Source organism: Oncorhynchus tshawytscha, linkage group LG28 (genome assembly GCF_018296145.1).
Source record: "Oncorhynchus tshawytscha isolate Ot180627B linkage group LG28, Otsh_v2.0, whole genome shotgun sequence".
Lineage (NCBI taxonomy): Eukaryota > Metazoa > Chordata > Actinopteri > Salmoniformes > Salmonidae > Oncorhynchus > Oncorhynchus tshawytscha.
In genome coordinates, this window is record NC_056456.1 from 16,346,342 (window position 1) to 16,373,437 (window position 27,096).

A 27,096-nucleotide genomic window follows, 5' to 3' on the forward strand; every position below is an offset into this window, starting at 1 on the left:
CTGCCCCTAAAAACTGACTTCTCGTTCAGAAAACAGGCTGTGGCATCAATATGAGTCAGAAACATGTATTATATTCTCAAAATTGACTACAAAGTGCCAATAGGATACATTTAGGTCCTAAAGGCAATCTAGTCCAAAACAGAGTTTTGTGAGACTTGTAGTCGTGACTGCAGCACCATGTAAATGAAGGTTGGGTTTGTTTTAATCTTGCCCACAGCTGACGGCACAAGTAATCATCAGTTTGTAGTGAAGCAGCACACGACCCTATCTAACTGCCTGTGGTACATTTGGGTTGACTTTGGATATCCCTATGGGGCTAGTTAGGGACCGTCAGTAAATTGCACAATGTACATTGGACAATATGTTAAAATTCCAATATCTTCAAAGTTCAATGATTTAAACCCCTCAAACTAACTATAAATTGTAGAAATAGGCTATCCAAAGTCAAACCAATTTTGTCCCAATCAAATGATTGATTAATCTTGTGCTACACAAAGACAAATAATATACATTTTCTTAACCAATCCAATCAGTTGGTAAGATTTATTGCACTCGTTACTGAAGTGTTTGTTCCAGTTTAAATGGTAGTATTTTCTGTCAAGTTTCCTAACCCTGACAGTCATTCTGAATGCAGGTTGCGGTGAATATAAATGACTTGCGGTCCTGATGTCGCCTGTAAACCAGGAGTTTCCTAACACCACTGTGTTAGGGTCAAACTAGGCCATCAAATGTATTGTCATACGGTTGAATTGTAATAACATTCACCGAGGTGAAAGCCACATTCCTTTAAAGGGAAAGAATTCAACAACCATGTCATTAACAAATACAGTCATGGGGCATAACTCTACAATTCACTCAAAGAAAAGGCACCATGGGAAATATGCAAACTTGGCTTTACACAAGGGATCATCAAACTAGATTCACCCGCGGGCCAATTTGTTCTTGAGCGGATGGTCAGGGTACCAGAACATAATTACAGATAGAACAAAGTGACCGCAAGAAGCTCAAACGTAGATCATATTTGACTAAAACAAGAGTCATTTCAAACCTTGCTTACATTTGTATACGATCACGTAAATCTCTCTCTAATGCCAGGGAATACTTTGGAACAGATGTCCAAAATTAAAATCTCTTGGGAGTTTATTTGCTTTAAAGTCTTTTATGTCCAAACGATAAAAAATAAAAATGTTTAAGCCAAATAATTCACCCCAAATGACTTACTGTAACAGTGTTTTTCTTTAACACTAATGGGAGTTAATTCTATTCACTGTGAGTGTTAATTCTCGTTGACATGTGAATAACACTGGCAAGTGTGTTGCATTAACACTCAAAATGCAACACTCTAATCAGAGTACCTTTTACACTCTGTAGAGTGGGACCTTATATACTCTTAAGACAGTGCTTAAAATGAACTCCTTTTAAGTGTTGATTTAAAACTGCCAAATTTACTGCGTACCTGTCTGCATTCAAATGACTGCCCATACATAAACAAATGCAAAACCTGCAATGGGGCTTTTCACGCTATTTCCGAATTTGTCCATATTCTCCCTTTCTTTGCCCTCACACTTCATCCCTCCCTCTGTCTCCCCACCTTCCACTCTTTATCAAAATTCTTTGATGTCTGTTTTCACACTCTTTTCTCTCCACCAAAGAGAGAGAAGAGATGCTCCTCATCTCCACGGCAGTGTGTGTCACAGCTCAGCTCCGATTGCATTCCTCCGCCTCCCAGTCAGGTCTATTCAGACTCATTTAACTGAAATCTAAAACTTCAATCTCACCCTTTTTTGCAGAGCTTGAAGCAAAGCAGTAACTCATCTGCAAAATACATCTTTGCCTTCTTTTTTTTTCCTCCATCCTCTTATTCTCCCTCTTCTTCATCTTCTGACGACTTTCTTCTAGCCAGTCTTTGGTCTTCACAAGAGGTTATCAATGTGGTCTATTGTGTACAAAGTAGTTCCTTCCCATCTGGGAGAAGTAGATAGATAGAAACCTGTTAAATCAAATTACCCCCAATCACATTCTAAGCAGAGAGAGAAAGTAAGAGATATGATAGTGTACCTGCCATTTTAGACTTTAAGAGGCTGTGATTGCTTGCTGCTGAAACCCCTCCACCTGCCAAGTCCTGGATTCAGTTGTTCACAGGATTTGCTCTCTGAAACGTTTTCAAATGATTTCAAATTCATCTGTAAAATGAGAGTTGTACTCAAATAAATCAGTCCCTTTTTGAGGGCACCCAAATCTGAGACAGACCGACTGAATCCAGGCCTGATTTTTGAAGCCTCCTCCTCGTTCCTCTTTTGTGTTATTTCAAGTAATTTTAGATTTTTTTTTTTTAAGCTGCAATAAAAAAGCATATGTTTTACTTTTTTTTTTGCATATCAGCAGTTCTTAGGCAAGATAGCCTGAGCAGACACACTTGATGTGAGTGGTGGTAAAGTGAGTCTTTGCACCGTGCCTGTGTGTCGTGGTGGTGTTGGGCTGTGCTTGAGATGGCCTTTGAGATGGCCTTTGTTCGACATTACTCCTTCTTTCTTTTTTTAAGGGTGGAATGAATGTTTTATTCATTGTCACATTGTTTTTTTTTACCTCCACCTCCCCCACGGCTTTTTTTCCCTCTCATGACTTCGGTGTTATGATGTTATGTTGATCTTGCATTGTCGTTGTTACCTGGCTTAGCTACATTATCTGTGTGTTGTGTTGCTGTAATGTTCCATTTTTTTCCTTCTTTTTCTCTTCTCTCATTTGTGAACTATTGTTCAGGATATCTTCTGTGTTGTCTATGATGTTCAGACATGATGATGCTAGATGGAGGCACATATGATAGAAAACGACAGTTAAAAACTACAGTTACGGTCAAATTTGAAGTACAGTAAGCGTCAAAGTGTTGGGTAAGCGACAATAATGCATGGTGAATCATGTGTTGTGTGGTTTTGGAGTCACTTTTGTCGTAAATATGAATAGAACGTTTTTCTAAAGTTGTCTACATTAATGCGGATGCTACCATGGTTACGGATCGTCCTGAATGAATTGTGAATAATGGTGAGAAAGTTACACAAAGATCATACCCCCAAGACATGCAAACCTCTCACCATTACAATAACAGGGGAGGTTAGCATTTTTTTGGGGGGGGGGGTTATTATTTTTTTTAAATTACCTTTATTTAACTAGGCAAGTCAGTTAAGAACAAATTCTTATTTTCAATGACAGCCTAGGAACAGTGGGTTAACTGCCTGTTCAGGGGCAGAACGACAGATTTGTACCTTGTCAGCTCGGGGATTTGAACTTGCAACCTTCCGGTTACTACTCCAACGCTCTAACCACTAGGCTACCCTGCCGCCCCATATATTGATATTTATGCCTCTGTAATTTTCTCACTCATTATTATTCATGATTCATTCAGTACTATCCGTAATCATGGTGTCCTCCACATTAATGTAGAAGTTTTTAGAAATTTATTATATTCTTATTTACAATAAAAGTGACTCGAAAATGTCACAATACATTATTTACCATTCATTTCTATTGGGCACAAAATAATCTGACACAAGCAAAACAAACAGCAGATGCATCCAACAAGTTTGTAGAGTCGCAAGCTTGATGGAGGCATTGCGTGCTATGAATATGGGACCAAATACTACACTTTTGGCCACTTTAATACACATAAGTGAATTTGTCCCAATACATTTTGTCCCCTTAAATGGGGGACTATGTACAAAAAGTGCTGTCATTTCTAAACGCTTCACCTGAAATGAATGAAAAAACCCTTCAATTAAAGCTGACAGTCTGCACCTTAGTCATTGTATCATTTTAAATTCAAGTGTTCTGGAGTACAGAGCCAAAACAATAAATAATGTCACCGTCCCAATACTCTTGGAACTCACTGTACTTGAACCTCTTTAATTGTATATTTTATGAACATATAAATATGATTTAAATCAATGTAAAATATCCAGATAGCAAAGGTTACAAACACTTAACAGTGAGGTGTCCTGAGCAGTATCAAACTGTATTGTATTGTATTGTATTATTGATTTGATATTGATTCTTAACTTTAAAACAGGGATATCTAATCCAGGTATCGTGCTTCTCGTTGCAGGGCAGCATTCTCTGACTCACAGCAGGGACATCAGTGCCATGGATACCCTACCCCTCAACGGAAACTTTAACAACAGCTACTCCCTGCGTGACCAGGAAGACAACCAGGAAGACGACTATGAGGACATTGTGGGCGTGGTCGGGGGCGTGGTCCACGGCCCGGGGGACCTGGGGGGCCTCAGCCTGGATGACGCCGCCTTCGAGAAGATGATCATCTCTGAGCTGGTGCACAACAACCTGAGGCCCCGCGGGGCCCCCAAGGGCCACAACCCCCATAGGGATAGCAGGGACAGGGACCAGGCCCCTCTCCAAACCAGGGTGACTGTGGACAAGGATAGGGGTGGTGGGGGTGGAAGCAGCAGCGAAGATGATGCCGTAGTGGTGGACCACGCTGAGGCTTCGTCCCCCCAGAGAGGCAGTATAGTCGGGGTAGTAGGTGGAGGTCACCCCACCCTAGAGTTGCTGCTGCATCCCCACCATAAGGAGGCGTTAGAGGCCCCACTCCTGCCCCAGAGGACTCACTCCCTGCTCTACAGCGCCCACAAGGCCCCCAGGAGGGCTGTGGAGGGCCCTGGGTGCCACGGCTCAGAGACAGTGGGGGCAACAGGGGACGGAGATTCCCAGTCACCCAACAACAACAGGGACTCCCTGTACACCAGCATGCCCAACTTGAGAGACTCTCCCTCAGCCTCCCCCTCAGCCTCATCCTACCCCCCCGATGAAGATGATAACCTGTCACATTCCCCCAGGAGCGAGGGGGAGGACCTGTACCATAAAAGCATGCCTGAGCTGGGCGACGGGCCCCAGCCCCTGTCCTACTACCACATAAACCGGGGCACCAGCAATGGGTGCATCGTATCCCCCAGCGCTGAGGACTGTGTACCCGAGGGAGTGGGCCCCCGGGACGGACAGATGCAGCTCATTACCAGCCTCTGAGCAGATGGGTGGAGGAAGGAGAGGAAGCACTTCTCTGGTGTTTTTGCACAGGTTTGAACATATGTATGTGTGTGGGCTTTGGTTGATGTCAAGACTATTGCCAGCCCTCATCGATTCTCCCAGCCCTCCATCTCTGCACTCGTAATGACCCATCGAAGCAGGAAGTGAAATGTTTGTGAGTGGTAGGGAGGAAGGAGATGGATTACTTTTTCACACATAAACTCGGTCACACACACAAATATCCTCTGAAACCGTCTGTCTGTCTGTGGACTTGAACTGCTCTGCTCTGCTGTGGGACTTCAGAGAGGTAAATGCATAGACCACTACAAGTGTCAGAGAGAAGTCTGTCTGGCGCCATTCCTGTCCAGCCTGCATTTGTATTATATTGAAGAAGAGAAAAAAAACATGGTTTAGAACTCCAGGTTTAGAACTTTTGGAACACTGGTGAAGTGTTCCTGGAGGGGATTCCAGAATGAACGAGGATGAGTATCTGTTGGGTCCTGGACTCTAGAATGTTCTAGAGTCATTCCACTAAATAGTGAGGACTGTCAAACAAAGAACCACTAATTCAGACTCAGGCCTTATATTTTCTCTATTGCACATTTAACTGTTGTCAGAGTAATAGCTAAAAGAAAATATATTTTGCTGTACCACAAGTGTAAAAAAAAAATAAAAAAATTATGAAAAAATGTTATGGCAACCAATTATACAACATTTCAATGTTGAGAAGATTATTCTCGATGCAGGTCGCTCAAATCTGTTTTTTCCTCTCACTTGACTCATTGTGGTATGTTTGAACATAAAAAAATCGAATAAAAAAATTCTATTTTTAAAAAATCCCATAATAAACCTTACATCTTCATTTGTGAAGTGCTTTTTGCTTTCATGAATCAAGAGCTTTGCCAGTAATATTTTGTGTTAACACCATGCCAAGCACAGATTTGGCGTGAATTTGGTCGTTGTGTAATTTATTTTACTTGAAAGAAATTGTCAGGTTTCAAAAAATATGTGTCAACGTGATATTTCAAGTTTTACAAGCATATTTCAGCCTTTGACACTAATTAATTTATTAACAGTTATTGAAAATTTGGAAAGGTAAAATGGTTGGGAAGTGTGACTTGTTTCAGCACTGTTTAGGTTCATTTTGTACGATCCCATTGTCGGCTTATATAAAAATTCAACTCTTGTTTGATATCAAATAAATGTGAGACTTTTTCTTGTTTGCAAATGTCTGACTATTCTTTCTTTCAAGTCCAGACATGGCTCATGATGATGACTGTAAAGCTTCTGTTTAGACCTGCAGCCATGGAGAGGAATGGCAAAGGGAGAGTCATCAGATTTATCCTGCTCAATAACTTTCATTCAAATGTTATTGCCTAGTAAGGTCTTGCAGCAAGCAGGTAGGTCCTGGTTCGAACTGGCCACCCAGTTGTTGTTAGTAGACGACGTACGTCTGCTCAGTTCAGCATTTAACTGTGACATACACTTCATTAGACGATGTGAGATGCCAATTCTCTGTCAGACTGCGGGGGGAGAGAGAGGGAGAGCAAAGCGGAGGCCCGAGGCCAAGGCAGAGCAGAGTTGAGCTGCTAAGTCCACCGTGGCTCCCTGCCGCGGTGTTTGAATGTCAGCCTCTGCGTTTACATAGAGCCATCCAGATCCAACAGGCCCGGGGCCGGGAGACATTGAACAGGTCTGTTATATTATATGGGAAACTTGGCTTCACGTTTGCTTATAAATCAGATGAAATCCAAAAGCTGATGACCAGGACCCATGCATACAGTAGTACAGTCAGGCTCTCTCGGACACGCAGTTCATTTGGACCATGTCTTGTCCGTAGAGGCAGCTTTATCGTAAACCGTTAAATCTGAGTGGCACACAATCAAATCCCCCTTTCTGACACCACCAACAACACAACCCGGGTACAAGATGTGGCGGTGTCATTTTTGTGTCTGAATCCCCCCATCTACCTGTGTGTTCCTAGCTCAGGCAAAATAATGATGAATGAAAAATCTGTGCCTCCCTTCTCTCGCAAGGCTTTAGGGGTTGTTTTTTTGTTGCATATATATTGGTTCATTATCTCTTAAGTAATCTGTCTGATAAATTAGCTTTCTCACCTTATCACCTTCAAGACAAGTGCTTTGTAATATCAACCAATATACTGGTGATCATGTTTTTCCCCCATGTTGAGTGGGAGGAAGGCTTTTGAGGGGAGCATGGGTAATGCTGTAATATACACTTATGCATGAGGGGGAGGGGTAGGAGGCGGCTCCATTTTCTATTGGGACACAGTCACATGCCATTGACAAAAGAACAAGGACCCACAATGATGTCACCATTCACGCTCCTAGCCATCAATCGTCCCAGCTTTCCCACCGCGTATTACCTTGGATTCGACAATATATATCAGCGATGACACACTATTCGTGAAGCAAATGAGAAGTTGTCGAAGTTTGGTAGAGATGAAAGAACTTTACTGATCAACCCATCTTTAATCTATAATCAGACAATCCTGAAGCTTAGTTTCCACAGGGCCCGGTCGCAAATGAAGGCATAATAAGGCAGAGTCCGAACAGACATGGTGTTTTCATTTGGGTCCGTTTGATGTTGTTCCCGCTGGTGATTTGGACATTATTTCATGTCCATCTTCAAAAGACATCAAACAAGATGCTTCATTCAAACTCAGATCACAGACCCTTTATGGTGTGTGTGTGTGTGTGCATCCTAAACGTGCTATAAATGAAAATGAACATTCTGTCTATGCCAACACTTTAAAAAAATGTTTTTTGACCATTTCACTACGGTCTTGCTGGGAGAAAAACACAAAGAAACAATCATATTAGGATGACAAAAGGCATTCTTGCGGACAAACGTTTGTTAGTGAGGGATAGCAAACTTTAGCCAAAGCGGGAACTATGCATAATCACATTAGTACAGACACAAGCAGAAGGAGTATTATATTACCTCAGGGCCCCTGTAAATGCACAGCTTACATTCCTCTACATTTCCCTCTGCAGCAGAAAGATAAAGAGCATCTGAATGTGGCTCTCTGCGTCATTCCATCCCTGCCATCACACTCCTGCTACACCACTGCATTCTGCGTGTGGTGTATGCTATATTTATACAACCAAAACTGTAGGCTTCTTTGAATGAAAATCATTGATAGTTAACACAAACTGTAAAACACATGGATATTTCATTTGGTCACATTTCTGTTGTGGTGAAGACTTCTCGGTATATGTATTGTGGGTATTGAAATGTATTTGTAAGCCTTGTTTTTATCTGATTGAACAAAAGAAAAATGCATGGTCTGGACAAAACCCGCAGCTCCCACGCTTAGTCTCAATGATTAAGGTAAACAGTATTAAGTAACAATAACCTTATTGAATCATACCCAGCCTGCTTCTCTGCCTGGTAACCTAAGAATAATGCTGAGTTATGTGAAGTTAATGTTGTGTCTTTGTGTTATTTAATGTTCCGCTAATGCATAGCTTTTATCAAGTACCTTTTATTCACTTTAATTGTATTTTGCTGCTTCAAGGATACCGTGGCCAGAGCTTGACCCTCTAAAACAGAGACAGACAGGAGGTACAGACACAGAGACAGATAGAGAAAAACATGAGACGAGGAGAGAGAGAGAGAGAGCGAGCGAGCAAGGGTAGATAGAACAGGATCGTAGACTCTTCCACACAGAAGCCTATTATAGGAAATGATGATCATTTTTGACTCAGTGTGTACCCAGCAAACCAGAATGAGTTCTGTGAAAGTTCCCAGAACGTCTATTAGGTCCCGGTCCATATTCTCATAACACAAAAACTGTCCATCCGTGCTGATGAGTATAGAAAGTTTGTATAAAGCATTTACCTAATGTTGCAAGAATGTTCTTAGAACACACTATTAGAAACATTATAGAATCATCTGCAAAAAAGCACAATTTTTGTGTTTTGGGAATTTTGTGTTGATTTAATGTTTCTTTTAAGGGTGCAAAAAAACATTCACCTGATGTTACAAGAACGTTCCCAGAACACATTTCTTCTGTTCTATAAAGGTTCCCAGGGTGTTTCTGTAGGTTGTGGGAACATAATGGGGATATAAACAGGAGATACTGTATGTTCGCAAAACACTAAGACTATCCAGGTGTGCTGACATTCAGATAATGTTTGTATCAGGGTGCACAAAACATACCTTTGATGTTGCAAGAATGTAGACAGAACAGACTTTCTGAGTTCTTTAACGGTTCCCAGAACATTAAATTAGGTTGTGGGATCAGTGTGGGTACATTACAAGAGAGGGGTTCCCAAAACACAAAAATATGCTTGGTTTTGATGACATTCATGCAGTGTTTACGTTAGGTTGCAGAGGACATTCCTATAATGTTCTAAGAATGTTGACAGAAGACCTGGTCTAAGTTCTTTAAAGGTTCCCAGGACATTTGATTCAGTAATGGGAGTAGTTTGGGATGCTGTAAGAATATTTGTGTGATATTCACATAGGTTGCATAGAACATTCCCACAACATTGCACAATGTTCCACAATTTCCAAGTAAGTCAGTTTTATGACGTTCATACGCGTTTTAGGTTTAACATAATATTTTATTGATGTTCACGCAATATACAGTTTACCTTGTCCTGGAGGTCCTCGGTATATTTTTAAAAAATATTTAAAGAATGTTATATTTAAGTTGTGCCTAATATTAGCACAACATTCTTAGCATGAAAAAGCATAAGAAAGCAGATTGGAATACATCCATCCCCATTACACGGAACCCAAACCGGCTGCGGCGGGGGGACATCATGCATAAATGTATTTTGTCCCCCCACACCAAACGCGATCACGACACGCAGATTAAAATATCAAAACAAACTCTGAACCAATTATATTCATTTGGGGACAGGTCGAAAAGCATTCAACATTTATGGCAATTTAACTAGCTAGCTTGCACTTGCTAGCTAATTTGTCTTATTTAGCTAGCTTGCTGTTGCTAGTTAATTTGTCCTGGGATACAAACATTGAGTTGTTATTTTACCTGAAATGCACAAGGTCCTCTACTCTGCCAATTAATCCACACACAAAAAACGGTCAACCGAATAGTTTCTAGTCATCTCTCCTCCTTCCAGGCTTTTTCTTCTCTGGACTTGCGATTGGCAACTTTCAAAAATTAGGTGTATTATCGCCACTGACCTCGTTCGTCTTTACCCACCTGGGTATAACCAATGAGGAGAGGGCACATGGGTACATGCTTCTATAGACCAATAAGGAAATGGGAGAGGCAGGACTTGCAGCACGATCTGCGTCACAAACAGAACTGACTTTTATTTTAGCCTTTGGCAACGCAGACGCTCTTTGGTGCGCGCGATCAGTGTGGGTGCAATAATTGAATAATATAGATTTCTACATTTATTTTGCAACGCTCACGCATGCGACGTGAGCGGTGTTGTCAGCCTGTTACACATTTTTACACAATGTGTTGTTTAAAAAAAAATGGTACTCCTTTTTCTCCCCAATTTCGTGGTATCCAAATGTTTTAATAGTTACTATCTTGTCTCATCGCTACAACTCCCGTACGGGCTCGGGAGAGACGAAGGTTGAAAGTCATGCGTCCTCCGATACACAACCCAACCAAGCCGCACTGCTTCTTAACACAGCGTGCATCCAACCCAGAAGCCAGCCGCACCAATGTGCCGGAGGAAACACCGTCCACCTGATGATCTGCTGCTACTCTGTGCTGTACTCCACTCAATATTTATGTTTGGCTTAACTACACTGCTTGTAATGACTATATGCTGTCTTCTTATACATGTACCACCTAATAGAATTTAATAGAATTTAGTTTTATTTTGTGTATGTGTGAGTTAAGTTTTGTTTTGTCCTCTAAATTCATTGTAGTCTTGAAATAACATTCAAGAGTACAATGAATGTCAATGTTTGTATCGCTGTCTTTTTAAATTGATATTTTATTGGAAAATAATAAACATATGATAAAAATACAGAAATAATGCCACTTTAATAATGTTTACATATCTTGCATTACTCATCTCAAATGTATATACTGTATTTTATTCCATCTGTTGCATCTTGCCTATGCTGCTCGGTCATTGCTCATCCATATATTTCTATGTATACATACTTATTCCGTTCCTTTACTTAGATTTGTGTTTATTAGGTTGTTTTTGTGGAACTGTGAGATTACTTGTTAGATTTTGCTGTACTATTGGAACTAGAAGCACAAGCATTTTGCCACACTCGCCACAACATCTGCTAACACTATGTATCACGACTTCCACCGAAGGTGGCTCCTCTCCCTGTTCGGGCGGCGCTCGGCGTCGCCAGTCTACTAGTTGCTACCGATCCTTTTTCCTTTTCTTTTGGTTATGTCTGTTTTGTGTTTCACCTGGTTTCATTTTGGTTAATTAGGGGGGGGTATTTATCTCGACATTTCCTTTGGATTTTTTGTGCGGGATTGTTTTCGTATGACTGTCAGTTTGGGTTGCGTTTTCGTTAGTTCATGTTTAACAGGTGGTTTTTCCCTGGACTGTGTCTGAGTGGGGTTTCATGGCTACTGCTGTAGTCCGGTGTCCTGTGATTTTTGAGCTGGTTTATTAAACGCCCTTTTCATTCAGAACTTGTTTCTCCTGCGCCTGACTACACAACCACATCTCCTTGGAGTTCTGTCAGTATGTGACCAATAAAATTTCATTTGATTTGTTGAGGTAGTCACCTGGAACGCATTTCAATTAACAGGTGTGCCTTCTTAAAAGTTCATTTGTGGAGTTTCTTTCCTTAATGCGTTTGAGCCAATCAGTTGTGTTGTGATCAGGTACTGGGGTATACAGAAGAAAGCCCTATTTGGTAAAAGACCAAGTCCATATTATGGCACAAACAGCTCAAATAAGCAAAGAGAAATGACAGTCCATCATTACTTTAAGACATGAAGGTCAGTCAATCAGGAAAATGTAAAGAACTTTGAAAGTTTCTTCATGTACAGTCACAAAAACCATCCAGCTCTATGATGAAATTGGCTCTCATGAGGACCACCACAGGAATGGATGACCCAGAGATACCTCTGCTGCAGAGGATAAATTCATTATAGTTACCAGCCTCAGAAATTGCAGCCCAAATAAATGTTTCACAGAGTTCAAGTAACAGACACAGCTCATACTGTTCAGAGGAGATTGTGTGAATCAGTCCTTCATGGTCGAAATGCTGCAAAGAAACCACTACTAAAGGACATCGATAAGAAGAAAATACTTGCCTGGGCCAAGAAAAATGAGCAATGGACATTAGACCGGTTGAAATTTGCCCTTTGGTCTGGAGTCCAAATTGGAGATTTTGGGTTACAACCGCCATGTCTTTGTGAGACGCGTGTGGCTGAATGGATGATCTCCGCATGTGTATTTCCCACCGTGAAGCATGGAGGAGGAGGTGTTATGGTGTGGGGGTGCTTTGTTGATGACACTGTCAGTGTGTTAACCAGCATGGCTACAGCTTTCTGCAGCGAAACACCATCCCATCTGGTTTGCGCTTAGTGGGACTATCATGTGTTTTTCAACAGGACAATGACCCAACACACCTCCAGGCTGTGTAAGGGCTATTTGACCAAGAAGGGGAGTGATGGAGTGCTGCATCAGATGACTAGCCCTCCACAATCCCCCGACCTCAACCAACTGAGATGGTTTGGGATGAGTCAGAGCGCAGAGTGAAGGAAAAGCAGCCAACAAGTGTTCAGCATATGTGGGAACTCCTTCAAAACTGTTGGAAAAGCATTCCAGGTGAAGCTGGTTGAGGGAATGCCAAGAATGTGCAAAGCTGTCATCAAGGCAAAGGCTGGCTGCATTGAGAATCTCAAATATATTTGGATTTGTTTACCACTTTTTGGGTTACTAGATGATTCCATATGTGTTATTTCATAGTTTTGATGTCTTCAATGTTTTTCTACATTGTAGAAAATAGTCAAAATAAAGAAAAACCCTGGAACGAGTAGGTGTGTCCTACAACTATTGAATGGCACTGTAAATCGGCAAGACTTGAAAATGGCTATCTAGCAATGATCAACAACCAACTTGATAGAGCTTGAATAATTAAAATAATAAAAAATCCAGGTGTGCAAAGCTCTTAGACCTACCCAGAAAGCCTTATTTTCAAACCCTTTGACTTATCCAAATGTTTGCAGATTCATAGAAAATTCAATACAGAAATATCTGTAATGTACATTATATTTGTTTTGTTCTTCTAAAGAAATTCTAAAAACATGTTTTCACTTCATCCGTATTGGGTATTGGGTATAGATCCATTGAATCCATTTTGAATTCAGGTTGTAACACATCAAAATGTGGAATAAGTCAAGGGGTATGAATAATTTCTGAAAGGCACTGTATGTGTGAGCCTGCCTGTGCATTGTGTCATCTGTCATAAACCATCCCAGTTTGTGCACAAAACAATTGTAAAACTGTCAGCCCTCCTATCAAACATTTCCTTTGACTTAGAAACAGGTCTACAGTTACCTGTCAAACTGATTGCTCTGTAAACACTGCACACGGGTGCGTGTTTTCGTTAGGCTCTACGTTTGTGTGTGAGCGTGTGTGCGTGTGTCCATGTGTCCATGTGTATGTGTTTTGTTGGGCTTTACCCATGCTGTGTGATGGAGGAAATGCAATCCCCTGAGCCAAGGACGTGACAGCACATTACACATCTTATACCAAAGCTAATACAGCCACACCAGCAGCCGTCATACAGGCAAGGCCAACTGTGGGGTATTTATTTTCTGAAATGTGATAACATTTGCCTCCAAACTATAGGTATTTGATGCAACTGTGAAAATGGAGAAGAAAACATTGACTCTATTTCTGTTTGAAACAGAGAAGAAAATGTTAAATAAATAGTTGTATTACTAATAAAAGTTTAAATGGTTGTGTGGTAAAATAAATTGTGAAGCACAACATGATAAACACACTGGCAAAAAATATCCCGCTTCTGCTTTAATATGTGGAATATTGTAAGGGGGAAAAGTGTATTTGATAAGAAGAGCCTGGACGATGTGGAGTGACTTCAAACTTATATGAAAAACACATTTGAAGTTTAAATATGACTCATTTCCTTCTCACTTCACAGCAGCTTTTAAAAATGACATCTCAGGATATGTAGTTGTCAAACGTATCACTGAGGAGAAAAGGGACCTTTGACATAGGAGGGATGCATTTTTACATTTTAGCTGAATTGTCCACCAAGTTGTTATATGGTTTTATATTTTAGTCAATTAAAATTGGTTAGTTCATATTTATGATGCAGTTCTTTCTCATGGTTATTTATGATTGATTTTCAGGGTTAGGGTTAGAGCTAACCCTAACCCGGGCTAACCCTAACCCGGGCTAACCCTAACACCAACTAGTGATTCAGATATACTAGTCTACAGAGCATTTGGAATCTATTCAGACCCCTTGACTTTTTCCACATTTTGTTACGTTACAGCCTTACTCTAAAATCAATTTAAAAAATGTTCACCCTCAATCTACACACAATACCCCATAATGACAAAGCAAAAACAGGTTTTTAAACTCAGCAAAAAAAGAAACGTCCCTTTTTCAGGACCATGTCTTTCAAAGATAATTCGTAAAAATCCAAATAACTTCACAGATCTTCATTGTAAAGGGTTTAAACACTGTTTCCCATGCTTGTTCAATGAACCATTAACAATTAATGAACATGCACCTGTGGAACGGTCGTTAAAACACTAACAGCTTACAGACGGTAGGCAATTAAGGTCACAGTTATGAAAACTTAGGACACTAAAGAGGCCTTTCTACTTACTCCGAAAAACACCAAAAGAAAGATGCCCAATTTTTTATTATTAAAGTGGCTAGAGATTTGAGTCAGTATGTTGGCAGCAGCCACTCAATGTTAGTGATGGTTGTTTAACTGATGTTTATTAAGTCTGATGGCCTTGAGATAGAAGAGATCTTCCACTGCAAATCTACCATTCCAGTGTTTTACTTGCTATATTGTATTTACTTTGCCACCATGGCCTTTTTTGCCTTTACCTCCCTTATCTCACCTCATTTGTTCACATCGTATATAGACTTGTTTCTACTGTATTATTGACTGTATGTTTGTTTTACTCCATGTGTAACTCTGTGTCGTTGTATGTGTCGAACTGCTTTGCGTTATCTTGGCCAGGTTGCAAATTGTAAATGAGAACTTGTTCTCAACTTGCCTACCCGGTTAAATAAAGGTGAAATAAAAATAAAAAGCTGTTTTTCAGTCTCTTGGTCCAAGCTTTGATGCACCTGTACTGACCTCGCCTTCTGGATGATAGCGGGGTGAACAGGCAGTGGCTCGGGTGGTTGTTGTCCTTGATGATCTTTATGGCCTTCCTGTGACATTGGATGTTGTAGGTGTCCTGGAGGGCAGGTAGTTTGCCCCCGGTGATGCGTTCTGCAGACCTCACTACCCTCTGGAGAGCATTACGGTTGTGGGCGGAGCAGTTGCCGTACCAGGCAGTGATACAGCCCAACAGGATGCTCTTGATTGTGCATCTGTAAAAGTTTGGGAGTGTTTTTGTTGACAAGCCAAATTTCTTCAGCCTCCTGAGTTTGAAGAGGGGCTGTTGCGGCTTCTTCACCACGCTGTCTGTGTGGGTGGACCATTTCAGTTTGTCCGTGATGTGTACGCAGAGGAGCTTAAAATGTTCCACCTTCTCCACTACTGTCCCGTCGATGTGGATAGAGGGGTGCTCCCTCTGCTGTTTCCAGAAGTCCACGATCATCTCCTTTGTTTTGTTGACGTTGAGTGTGAGGTTATTTTCCTGACACCACACTCCGAGGGCCCTCACCTCCTCCCTGTAGGCAGTCTTGTCGTTGTTGGTAATCAAGCCTACCACTGTGGTGTCTTCTGCAAACTTGGTGATTGAGTTGGAGGCGTGCATGACCACGCTGTCATGGGTGAACAGGGAGTACAGGAGAGGGCTGAGAACGCACCCTTGTGGGGCCGTGTTGAGGATCAGCGGGGTGGAGATGTTGTTTCCTACCCTCACCACCTGGGGGCGTCCCATCAGAAAGTCCAGGACCCAGTTGCACAGGGCAGCGTACAGACCCAGGGCCTCGAGATGATATGATCATTGACTAGTCTCTCAAAGCACTGTTTTTCTTTTTGTAGTCCGTGATTGACTGTAGACCCTGCCACATATCTCTCGTGTCTGAGCCATTGAATTGCAACTCTACTTTGTCTCTATACTGATGCTTAGCTTGTTTGATTGCCTTGCGGAGGGAATAGCTGCACTGTTTGTATTCGGTCATGTTTTAGGTCGCCTTGCCCTGATTAAAACCAGTGGTTCCCGCTTTCAGGCCACACATTCCCCATCTGCTTCTGTTTATGTCACATTTCCTGTGATTGGTGGATTGTTGCTCACCACCGCCAACACTTGGTCTGGAATGTCATTAAATGCTAGCATGGCTAAGTGAATCATGTTAGCCAGCTTGAGATAGATACCGAGCTAGCCTACGAACTCGGTAGCAGAGTAGATCCTCCATATGACGTTGAGAAAAAGTGTATTGTGGGTAGTTTAGAAGATATCCCGAAATAAGTTAATAAATAATAACCCCAATGCATAACTATGTTTGTCCTTACAGGTAACCGGATTGTGACTTATCTAAGTTATTAAGACTACACACAGCTATCCAGCAGCTATTTTCAAAACAAAGTGAATTGTCTGGGCTGACATACACACGTTTAACATCTATGTGTATGTTTGTACACACATGTATGTTGTTCTACTGTATCTGTTAGTGTGTAGAACAGATAGAGAAGCATGCAGAGCATAATGTACCCTACAAAAGCCAATCCTCGTAAGTTCACATCATGAAGGCTTGTTGACCTGCTACAGTAGAGTATAATAAAATAGATTTGATGTTGGCTATACAGTCCAGGGTCAAATGACAGTAGCATATCCTATTGCTTTAACAGTGACGGCCTTTATAGCCTGCCACCGTGATCTTGAAACCCTTGTGATTCAATAAAGGAACATTGTTTGGAGTCGGCCTAGGCTTGGAAAGCAATAGCTCCTCACCAGAACATTGATTTCCCAAGCTTGGCGATTATCTCCACGTGGTTTTGACTGTACTGTACTGTATTTTTTGGGGGACAGAGTCTCAGTACGTGGTTGAAACTATTGTAAGTAAATTAGCTGTGAATAAGTCCCTGTAAAAAGTGGAGAATGACTCAAAGGTATCCCGCTGCTAAGGGGCTGTGAAGTCTTTTCATTCATCCAGTGGAGTCTAAGAAAAGAGGAAAAAAGACGCAAGACAGCGCTGTCATCATAATTATTTATTTAAAAAATCTGTCCACTGTATTTTGTGGAGGGGGCACACTGACTGGACCAGGCAAAGAGTCCTCCGCACGCACGCACTCGGCAGGAGGTATGTTTGTAAATTCATTTGATCAAGATATGTATCTTACTGATTCCTTCTTGATTAATAAATAAAACAAAAATGTTTTTTTGATCCTCGGTTATACTAACCACCGAGCCATTTTATGAAGTTTGCTTTAGCGAGCCAGCTAGATAGGTTCCCAATCTTCCAACCTCATAACTAGCCACCTAGCCATTTCAGGATATCAATCAAGTAGCTTGTCTTAACTATCTAAGTTGGCATGCCTGTTGGAAAATCAAGCAGTTACTAAATGTACTGAATAAAACTCACATTACTTTCAGTATTCAACCCAGATTTTAGCTGAGATGCAGAGAAGCATATTTAGTTCATTTAAAAAAAATAACCATCAGTAAGGAGCATAGAGAGGTATGCTTAGACATGAAGGATACGAAATGTGTAAATATAATCTGGCACCTTATGATAATATCAGGATATTTGTGTATTAATTATGATGCCATATGATATGTGCCTGCATTGATGATGTGTGTTATGATCCCATGTACTGTGTTGTAATTTGCATGTAATATCCTAGGTGGGTTAGTTCAGTATATTGAGATGTGTGATTTACAACAGTCAGAATAACACCCTCATTAAAATGACCATTAAACAGGTAAAGAGGTATGTTAGATAACCTTTGTAGGATTTCTATTTGCTTTTTAAATAGAATTAGGCATCATGATTATGGCTCTAAACCACCCCGCCTCCATCTTTATGCCCCTTCTAAAATAATGGGTGACGCCCCTACACGCACGCACACACACACACACACACGTCACTTTATTTTTTAGCTCCGTAACATGAGGGAATACGTTTGTTTTGATCAACTTTTACAGCTACAAAGCCAGAAGTTATTGTGAGATTCCTCCTCTGATCCACTCATTTCTTTAAGAATGCATGTCCTGAAAAAATGTAGTAAGGTTGGTCAAATTCATGTCAGTAATGCTGGGTCTGTGCTTATATTCAGATATGGAGCAATACAAGCCAGAAAATCTAAGACGTTGATACAAAAAAAAGCCTATACAGTACATTCGGAAAGTATTCAGATCCCTTCACTTTTCCACAATGTGTTACAAGCCTTTTTCTAAAATTGTTTTTTTTATTTATCATCAATCTACACACAATAACCCAAGATGACAAAGTGAAAACAGGTTTTGTAGATAAAAATAAAAACAGAAATACCTTACATAAGTATTCAGACCTTTGCTATGAGACTAGAAATTAAATTGAGTGCAGGTGCATCCTGTTTCCATTGATCATCCTTGAGATGTTTCTACAACTTGATTGGAGTCTACCTGTGGTAAATTAAATTGATTGGACATGACTTGGAAAGGCACACAGCTGTCAATATAAGGTCTCACAGTTGACACAGCATGTCAGAGCAAAAACCAAGCCATGATTGTCAGGATTTGGCCAGGGTTGTGCCAGTTTTGGTCACTAGATGCCCCATTGTGCTTTTTGACCCTTTTGTTTTCCCTTGTTCCCAGTTATTTTTTGCACCTGTGCCTCGTTTCCCTTGATTGTATTTAAACCCTTAGTTTTCCTCAGTTCTTCGCTCTGTGTTTCTGTCAGGACCGGGTTACGAACCTGGGTCTCCGGTGTGAGAAACAGTCCCTTAGCAAACTGAGCCACTAATAGTCGGCAGAACCCAGAAGATGAGGCAGACACAGCAGTACTTGAGACGGTGTTTTAATCAAGTAAAAGGAGTTCTTCAGGCAAAAATATAAATCCACAACATCAAAAGTAATTCCAAGACAACAAAGGTAATCCTCCAAGACAAAAAGGTAAATCTACAAGGTGGTAGGTACAGCAGAAAAAAGCCTCAAAAGATAATCAAAAATAAATAAACAAGAACAAAAACAGAGTACCACAAGAGAGTCCAACTGGAGCAACAAATGTTCACAGCATCACTGGGGCTGGGTGCTAACATTCAAACACCGAGCGAAGAACTGAGGAAAAATAAGGGTTTAAATACAATCAAGGGAAACGAGGCACAGGTGCAAATAATACCTGGGAACAAGAGAAAACAAAAGGGTCAAAAAGCACAATGGGGGCATCTGGTGACCAAAACCGGAACAACACTGGCCAAATCCTGACAATGATGTCGAAGGAATTGTGCGTGGAGCTCCGACACGGGATGGTGTCGAGGCACAGATCTGGGGAAGGCTAACAAAAAATGTCTGAAGCATTAAAGGTCCCCAAGAATACAGTGGCCTTCCTCATTCTTAAATGGAAGATGTTTGGAACCAACAAGACTCTTCCTAGAGCTGGCCGCCCAGCCAAACTGAGCATTCGGGGGAGAAGGGCCTTGGTCAGGGAGGTGACCAAGAACCCGATGGTCACCCTGACAGAGCTCCTCTCTGCAGATGGGAGAACCTTCCAGAAGGACAACCATCTCTGCAGCACTCCAACAAGCATGTATATACGGTAGAGTGGCCGAACGGTAGATTGGCCTGCCGCTTGGAGTATGCCAATTGACACCTAAAGACAAGATTCTCTGGTCTGATGAACAAGATTTAACTCTGGCCTGAATGCCAAGCAACCTGGCACCATTCCTACGATGAAGCATGGTGGTGGCAACACATTGCTGTGGGGATGTTTTTCAGTGGCAGGGACTGGGAGACTAGTCAGGATCGAGGGAAAGATGAATGGAGCAAAGTACAGAGACATTCTTCATGAAAACCTGCTCCAGAGCACTCAGGACCTCACTGGAACAAAGGTTCACCTTCCAGCAGGACAATGACCCTAAGCTCACAGCCAAGACAACACTGCCAAGACAAAGCAGGAGTGGCTTCGGGACAAGTCTTTGAATGTCCTTCAGTGGCCCAGCCAGAGCCCGGACTTGAAACCGATTGCAAATCTCTGGAGAGACCTGAAAATACTTATGCTGCAACGCACCCCATCCAACCTGACAGAGCTTGAGAGGATCTGCAGAGAAGAATGGGAGAAGATCCCCAAATACAGGTGTGCCAAGCATGTAGCGTCATTCCCAAGAAGACTGGAGGCAGTAATCGCTGCAAAAAGGTGCTTTAACAAGGTACTGAATACTTATGTAAATGTGATATTTCTAAACTCAGCAAAAAAAGAAACGTCCTCTCACTGTCAACTGCGTTTATTTTCAGCAAACTTAACATGTGTAGATATTTGTATGAACATAACAAGATTCAACAATTGAGACAAACTGAACACGTTCCACAGATATTTGACTAACAGATATGGAAAAATGTGTCCCTGAACAAAGGGGGGGTCAAAATCAAAGGTAACAGTCAGTCTCTCGTGTCCTCCTCACGGAGGACACGCACTCACAGCAATTCTTGCTATGAGATGTTACCCCACTCCTCCACCAAGGCACCTGCAAGTTCCCGGACATTACTGGGGAGAATGGCCTTAGCCCTCACCTTTCGATCCAACAGGTCCCAGAAGTGCTCAATGGGACTGAGGTCCGGGCTCTTCGCTGGCTATTGCAGAACACTGACATTCCTTTCTTGCAGGAAATCTTGCACAGAACCAGCAGTATGGCTGGTGGCATTGTCATGCTGGAGGGTCATGTCAGGATGAGCCTGCAGGAAGGGTAACACATGAGGGAGGAGGAAGTCTTCCCTGTAACACACAGCGTTGATATTGCCTGCTATGACAACAAGCTCAGTCCGATGATGCTGTAACACACCGCCCCAGACTATGACAGACCCTCCACCTCCAAATCGATCCCGCTCCAGAGTACAGGCCTCTGTGTAACGCTCATTCCTTAGACGATAAACGCGTATTAGACCATCACCCCTGGTGAGACAAATCCGCGACTCGTCAATGAAGAGCACTTTTTGCCAGTCCTGTCTGGGTCCAGCGACGGTGGGTTTGTGCCCAAAGGCGATGTTGTTGCCGGTGATGTCTGGTGAGGACCTGCCTTACAACAGGCCTCCAAGTCCTCAGTCCAGCCTCTCAGCCTATTGCAGACAGTCTGAGCACTGATGGAGGGATTGTGGGTTCCTGGTGTAACTCGGACAGTTGTTGTTGCCATCCTGTACCTGTCCCGTAGGTGTGATGTTCAGATGTGCCGATCCTGTACAGATGTTGTTACATGTGGTCTGCCACTGCAAGGACGATCAGCTGTCCATCCTGTCTCCTTGTAGCGCTGTCTTCGGCATCTCACAGTACTGACATTGCAATTTATTGCCCTGGCCACATCTGCAGTCCTCAAGCATCCTTGCAGCATGCCTAAGGCATGTTCATGCAGATGAGCAGAAAACAAAAGAGATGATCGTGGACTTCAGGAAACAGCAGAAGGAGAACCCCCCTATCCACATCAACGGGACAGTAGTGGAGAAGGTGGAAAGTTAAGTTCCTCAGTGTACACATCACGGACAAACTGAAATGGTCCACCCACACAGACAGCGTGGTGAAGAAGGCGCAACAGCGCCTCTTCAACCTCAGGAGGCTGAAGAAATTTGGCTTGTCACCAAAAACACTCAAACTTTTACAGATGCACAATCGAGAGCATCCTGTTGGGCTGTATCACCACCTGGTATGGCAACTGCTCCGCCCACAACAGTAAGGCTCTCCAGAGGGTAGTGAGGTCTGCACAACGCACCAACGGGGGCAAACTACCTGCCCTCCAGGACACCTACACCACCCAATGTCACAGTAAGGCCAAACAGATCATCAAGGACAACAACCACCCGAGCCACTGCCTGTTCACCCCGCTATCATCCAGAAGGCGAGGTCAGTACAGGTGCATCAAAGCTGGGACCGAGAGACTGAAAAACAGCTTCTATCTCAAGGCCATCAGACTGTTAAACAGCCATCACTAACATTGAGTGGCTGCTGCCAACATACGGACTCAAATCTCTAGCCACTTTAATAATACAAAATTTGATGTAATAAATGTATCACTAGTCACTTAAAACAATGCCCCTTTATACAATGTTTACATACCCTACATTACTCATCTCATATGTATATACTGTACCATCTACTGCATCTTGCTTATGCCGTTCGGCCATCACTCATCCATATATTTATATGTACATATTCTTATTCATTCCTTTACACTTGTGTGTAAAAGGTAGTTGTTGTGAAATTGTTAGATTACTTGATAGATATTACTGCATGGTCGGAACTAGAAGCACAAGCATTTCGCTACACTCGCATTAACATCTGCTAACCATGTGTACGTGACAATAAAATGTAATTTTATTTGGCCATGCAGCATGCTTTTCACAGACTTTGTTTCTGTGTTATCTAGTGTGAAACTATTAGCACGGCAGGCTCTGGTGCCTTTCCGTGGGCTCAAAACGAAAGAGAAAATCATACCTGCTTGCTCTAATTTTGCAGTACCCAGTAGAGGTACGTGGGTAAATACACTTGGGAAGCCAAGCCAGAAGAAAAGCCATATTACAACCTGTGTTGTGATAATTGCATTGTTTGCTCTATAACCTGTTAGTTCATATGTATTGGCACTGTGATACATAGGCCTAACACCGAGACAATAAGACATAGTGGCAGAATAAGTTCAACCACACTTTGATTCATCACAAAACCGGAGAGCAACATCTGTCTGGTGAAGTTCACAAAGCATATTGCATGTAACAAACCATGTGGCTGCATGGTCAAGCAAGTTAATGTTTCCAACATTTTCGGACTACTAAATAACTATTGATTTAGAACCACGGAGAGTTACCGCAAGTTGCAAAGAAAACAGGAGCTGCCTCCACTATTCCAGCACCATTTCAAATTGAACATTTTATCACCTATAGTTAGTGTAATACAACGACAACTAAAAGATACCAAAAACTATTGAGTCCAATCAGAGTAAGCTAAATATGATGTGAACGTCCATGGTTCTGATTTGTGTGTGTGTGTGTGTGTGTGCTGCTGACTCACCCTACTCACCCTAGAGAAACGCCGATGCCATTGTCCTTTCTTTCATGTTGACGAAACAGTCTATGACTCTGTCATACAGTACACGCTTTTAGTTTGTTGTCCTAAGCTACCTGGTTAAAATGCTTGCTAACTAGCCTAACTTCCTTTCATGGGCAACATTACCCTTCTGCATCTATCTACATATTGAACATCCATCCTCTCAGGCTAGGGGCAAAATGTGTGAATTTACAATTGAAGTCGAAGTTTACATACACTTAGGTTGGAGTCATTAATGTAGCTGTATCTAGGTGTTGATCGCAACTGGCTGACTCATGTACTGCTAACTTAATGTTAGCAGGGTGGTAGGGTTAACGTTAGCAGGCTAGTGGGGCTAACGTTAGCAGGCTAGTAGGGCTAACGTTAGCAGGCTAGTAGGGCTAACGTTAGCAGGCTAGTTGGCTATCAACCTTGCAAGTTGATATGTAGCAATAAATTCATAATGTATTTGCTTGTACGTTGGCTGACTATGAAATTGAAACCAGTTGTCACGAGTACAAACTATTTGGTTTAATTTGAAGTTATACATTTGAAGGTATTTCTGTTGGAGTTTACATTATAGGGAATAGACTGGCTTGCCGGGTCCTCCATGTTACATCACCCAACCCAGATTTTTTTTTTAAATGTTTAACTTTGGCATACTTCGGAATTCTGATCGGTTATATGTAATGACTTGAACAAAAGGAAAGTGAGTTGTAACTTTGCATTAGGACTTTTTCTGTGTATACTAATGCAAATTCATATGTTACATGTGGTTACATTTATGCTACCCTTTCAGAGGTTCAGCTTGTCTCTAACCTTGAGTGGAGCCTTTCCCATGAACCAGAGGGCAAGGGAGGGAGGGAGGAGGAAGAAAATATGTTGATTGAACTGCATTAGTTCGTTTCTTGTTACGTTACCTGGCAACAGGCAGACAAACAGTCACGGCAGAGCGTCAGTCAGTGTCATCAAGGCCAATAGTCAATAGTCTTTGTCAAACTGTGACCATGTTGTTGATTCTAGTTTAACTTACCTGACTCAGAAATATATGGTTCTCCTTTCTCCTGGCCTTTAGGTCATTTCAGGTGAAGCTGGTTGAGAGAATGCCAAGAGTGTGCAAAGCTGTCATCAAGGCAAAGGGTGGCTATTTATTTCACAGTTTTGATGTCTTCACTATTATTCTACAATGTAGAAATAGTAAAAATAAAGAAAAACCATTGAATGAGTAGGTGTTCTAAAACTTTTGACCGGCAGTCTATTACGTGCACTTTGCTAAATATTTGTATAATTGAATTATGTCACCCTTTTACTTTTATTCCAGGCTTCATAAAAAAATTCTGCTCACTGAAATACACAGTGGCCCCAACAAAAATAAAGTTTCTCCTCATCGTTAAGCCACATAATGCCACGACTTCCGCCGAGGGCGGTCCCTCTCCTTGTTCGGGCGGCGTTCGGCGGTCGACGTCACCAGTCTTCTTAGCCATTGCCGATCCACCTTTCATTTTCCATTTGTTTTGTCTTGTTTTCCCGCACACCTGGTTTGCATTCCCTCATTCCTCGTCTTGCATATAACCCTCTGTTTCCCCCCCACCATGTCTGTGTGTGGAATTGTTATGTGTAAATGTATGTGTACTCCAGGCTGGTTTGCGCCGGGTTTATTGTAACCCGTGTGTGTTTAGTTTTCTGCGTGTTTAGTTTTCTGAGTGCCGTGTTTTCTTCGCCTCAATAAAGGGCTCTGTTTGCTACGCATTTCTGCTCTCCTGCGCCTGACTTCCCTGCAGCCAGTTACTCACTCCTTTACACATAATGCCAGGGTCTACTTGATCTGGTGGGCTTTCTGGAATAAGGACAAGCCTATATCGTGAATCCAATGAAACCTTATGAAACCAAAGGGTTTACTTTAACATCTATTGTTTTTCCCTTATGGAATTCTTACCTTACTACAATGTGGATGTTTATTTTTCATTTAAAATAAATATCTGGTACCATGATAATGCCCACTGTGTCATGCACAGAACAGACAGAAAAACATTTAGAATGTTGCACCGTGATGCATTGATGTATCACTGCTTTTGTGCAGGATATTGGTCAAGTCATATTTCCGTGGCAACTACCTGCCATGAGAAAAAAAAATGAGGGAAGAAAAAAATGGAGGCAGGGAACAGCAGGGGAGGTGTAGATACGTGCTATTTTCTTTAAGAGGAGAGTCAGTGTGAACTCCAGTAATATGTTTATCTTGTGTTAGAAAAGAAGGAAGAAAAACACCCTGCAAAACAGTTAGCACTTGCTCTATTATACCCACTGTACACCCACTGTACAAACATTCCTCAACCTTCCCCAACTTATATCTCCTTATAACCAAGCAAACTTCTATACTGTGCTTTGATAAAACTGTTGACAGCCCCTCACTTTGTGTATATAAATGTTTTTAGTGCATTTGTGGGAACCTTTTCCATAATACAGTCACCTTCATTTTACAGAATAAGATGTGGCTTTTAATGTTACGTTATTTTCCCCACAATGCTTTTTTCTAAGTGTTCTTTTTGTTAGTCAGTGTCTCCTACAGGGCTGAAATGTATTGATTCAAGGCTGTGCGTGGTATTAACATTGCAATATGTATTGAAAAACAGGCCTGAATAGCCCTTTATGATGTTCATTCTCATCTTAAAATGAAAAGCTGTTCTTTGAGTGCATTATTCCAAGCTGTAGCCTACTTTCAATGGGTAGTCGGGGTTCTTCATCCATATAAGAGGGAGCTGTGTTATTGTGGCCGCGATGGTGTAAAGGTAGACTGGCCGTGTTTCAGTGCTCTCAGAGCAATACGCTTTATCGTTCCAGTAGCTGTCATAGGCTACCAACCACAATATGACCAGATGTAACATCTAGCACTAAAACCACGGCTGCTTGCTCATCCTTATCCGTCTAGTACACAGTGGTCCTGTAGCAGATAATCTGTCTGGGGCAGGGGAAATTACAGCACATATGTTTAGTATAATACTGTACACTCATTATATAATACAATATCGCAAAGAGTTACAATGACTTATCTTCATGATGACTCTCATCATCTAATAGCAGAAAACAAACATGTTTGAAACATTTTTGGCTTCCTATTTATTTAATTGAAGTGTCCAAATCGAATCAAATCAAATGCATTTATTAAGCCCTTCGTACATCAGCTGATATCTCAAAGTGCTGTACAGAAACCCAGCTTAAAACCCCAAACAGCAAGCAATGCAGGTGTAGAAGCACGGTGGCTAGGAAAAACTCCCTAGAAAGGCCAGAACCTAGGAAGAAACCTAGAGAGGAACGAGGCTATGAGGGGTGGCCAGTCCTCTTCTGGCTGTGCCATATCCAATATTTCTAGGTTGTAACTATTTTGCATAAGTGAATAAAATACATTGTTTTGTATTTTTATGTGACTATTTGTGATCTATTAGTGTCGATCTATGTACACCTAAAAAATTACACATATGAAAAAAAGAGAATTGAGTAGCAGGATTGTCCTTGACCCCACTTGATGCTCAAAGAGCATTCCATGTTTTCCCGGGTGACTTTTAGGGTTTACTGGAGTTTATTGTGCCATTTAAGAATGGCAGCTGGTAAAGTGAACAGGAACATGTTTAACAACCTCAACAGAGCCCCTAAAGCTGGGTCTGTCTCTGAGTCTCTGACCACCTCATGCAAACACACACACACACACACACACACACTTCTTCTTAACCCCCTACCCAGTGCTTGCCGTAGACTATTCGAT

The 27,096-nt window shown here is 41.8% G+C and overlaps 1 protein-coding gene across 1 annotated transcript in view; it reads left to right on the forward strand.

Annotated features, from left to right (window-relative positions):
• The window catches only part of LOC112226826 (adhesion G protein-coupled receptor L2-like), a 121,173-nt gene extending 114,920 nt beyond the window's left edge, over positions 1-6,253 (forward strand). The window contains 1 exon segment of the mRNA XM_042308169.1: positions 4,097-6,253. Coding sequence (XP_042164103.1) covers positions 4,097-5,031 — 935 coding nt within the window. The 3' untranslated portion in view covers positions 5,032-6,253.
• The last annotated feature ends 20,843 nt before the right edge of the window (positions 6,254-27,096 follow it).